Genomic DNA, 1,226 nt, shown 5'->3' with positions numbered 1-1,226 from the left:
ACTATCAGTATATATATATATAATATAAAAATTAAAGTCAATTTTAATCAATCCCTAACCAAGGTTAGCACACTATTAAAACCATCTCACCCATGAACATTGCTGGGTCTTTATAAAATACTAATTGACAAATTAATATGATTTATTAGCCACTAATAGGCTATATTCACTGTGTTTTTTTGCAATAAAAACACAAAATAATCAATCAAATAAATTTTTGAAAATAATTATAACTCTTGTATAATAACAAAGTTCTTTTAGATCGGGTTCAACAATCAACCTCAACTTCTAATCCGGATAGGAGGACAATAAACAATAGTGTAAAAATTAAAATTTTAGATGGACTGTATTTACTAAAGTGATCTCCACTACTAATGATCTACTAAGCTCAATAAATTTTGAAAGTTGAATGAAAATTCAACAAAATTGGAGGAGGTGAGTGTCATGAACAGGTGATTTGAAATGGAATAGCCCTAGGGTAAAATTTCAAATTTACTCATAACCTGTGATTTGTACCAAAAAGACTTCAAAAAGCCTCTAATATAATAGCAATGTAGCAACCTGATGTATTTTGGCAGCATGGATGAATGAAGTATTTCTCTTTATATGTAAAACTTATGGGATCATTTGATAACGAACCATAAAAATTGTTAACTATAGTATGGATAACTGCCAGTTGATATCATCAAAACTATCAATAGCTAGCCATCAAATGATCAACAACTGTTCTCACCACCATTTATTAAAAAATAATCATAATTCTTATGTTTTTCATTTTAAGTTAAGAAGTACCTGTCCCAGTGAATCAAATCCATCCATTTGATTCAGAAGTTCCATAAGGGTTCTTTGTATTTCACGATCAGCAGATGTTCCTTCCGAGAATCTTCGACCTCCTACACAATGAACAATAGATATCTTTAAAAAATATGATAAAGTAAAAAGAAAAATCTGTATTCATTTGTAATATGGATATAAATATACAAATATATATTTGTAATTGGTTAGTTTGGTTTCTAACTGAAATTTATTGTATTAGTAGAATAGCTATAAATTAAGTTTAAGTGTTATTATTAGTAAAGTGTTGTCTGTTTCTGATTGCCAGGAAACCCGCCCTGAGAAAAGAGTCTTGTTTTATAAAATTTAAATAAAATTCTATTATCTGTTAAATATTAAAGTTTTTAATTTGAACACAAGCTAAGATATGAGAATTTAAGTTAAAAAATATA

General features: G+C 27.7%; 1 protein-coding gene across 1 annotated transcript in view; it reads right to left on the bottom strand.

The window, feature by feature from the left end:
• Positions 1-1,226, bottom strand: part of Rpt4 (Regulatory particle triple-A ATPase 4) — a 38,113-nt gene that overhangs the window by 8,945 nt on the left and 27,942 nt on the right. The window contains exon 7 of the mRNA XM_014434851.3: positions 793-893. Coding sequence (XP_014290337.1) covers positions 793-893 — 101 coding nt within the window. The remainder of the gene's footprint in view (positions 1-792; positions 894-1,226) is intronic.

The sequence above is a fragment of the Halyomorpha halys genome, unplaced genomic scaffold (assembly GCF_000696795.3).
Source record: "Halyomorpha halys isolate HHAL.00 unplaced genomic scaffold, Hhal_1.1 Scaffold1435.1, whole genome shotgun sequence".
Lineage (NCBI taxonomy): Eukaryota > Metazoa > Arthropoda > Insecta > Hemiptera > Pentatomidae > Halyomorpha > Halyomorpha halys.
The sequence above is the reverse complement of the archived record's forward strand: the minus strand, read 5'-3'. Positions and strand labels throughout refer to the sequence as shown.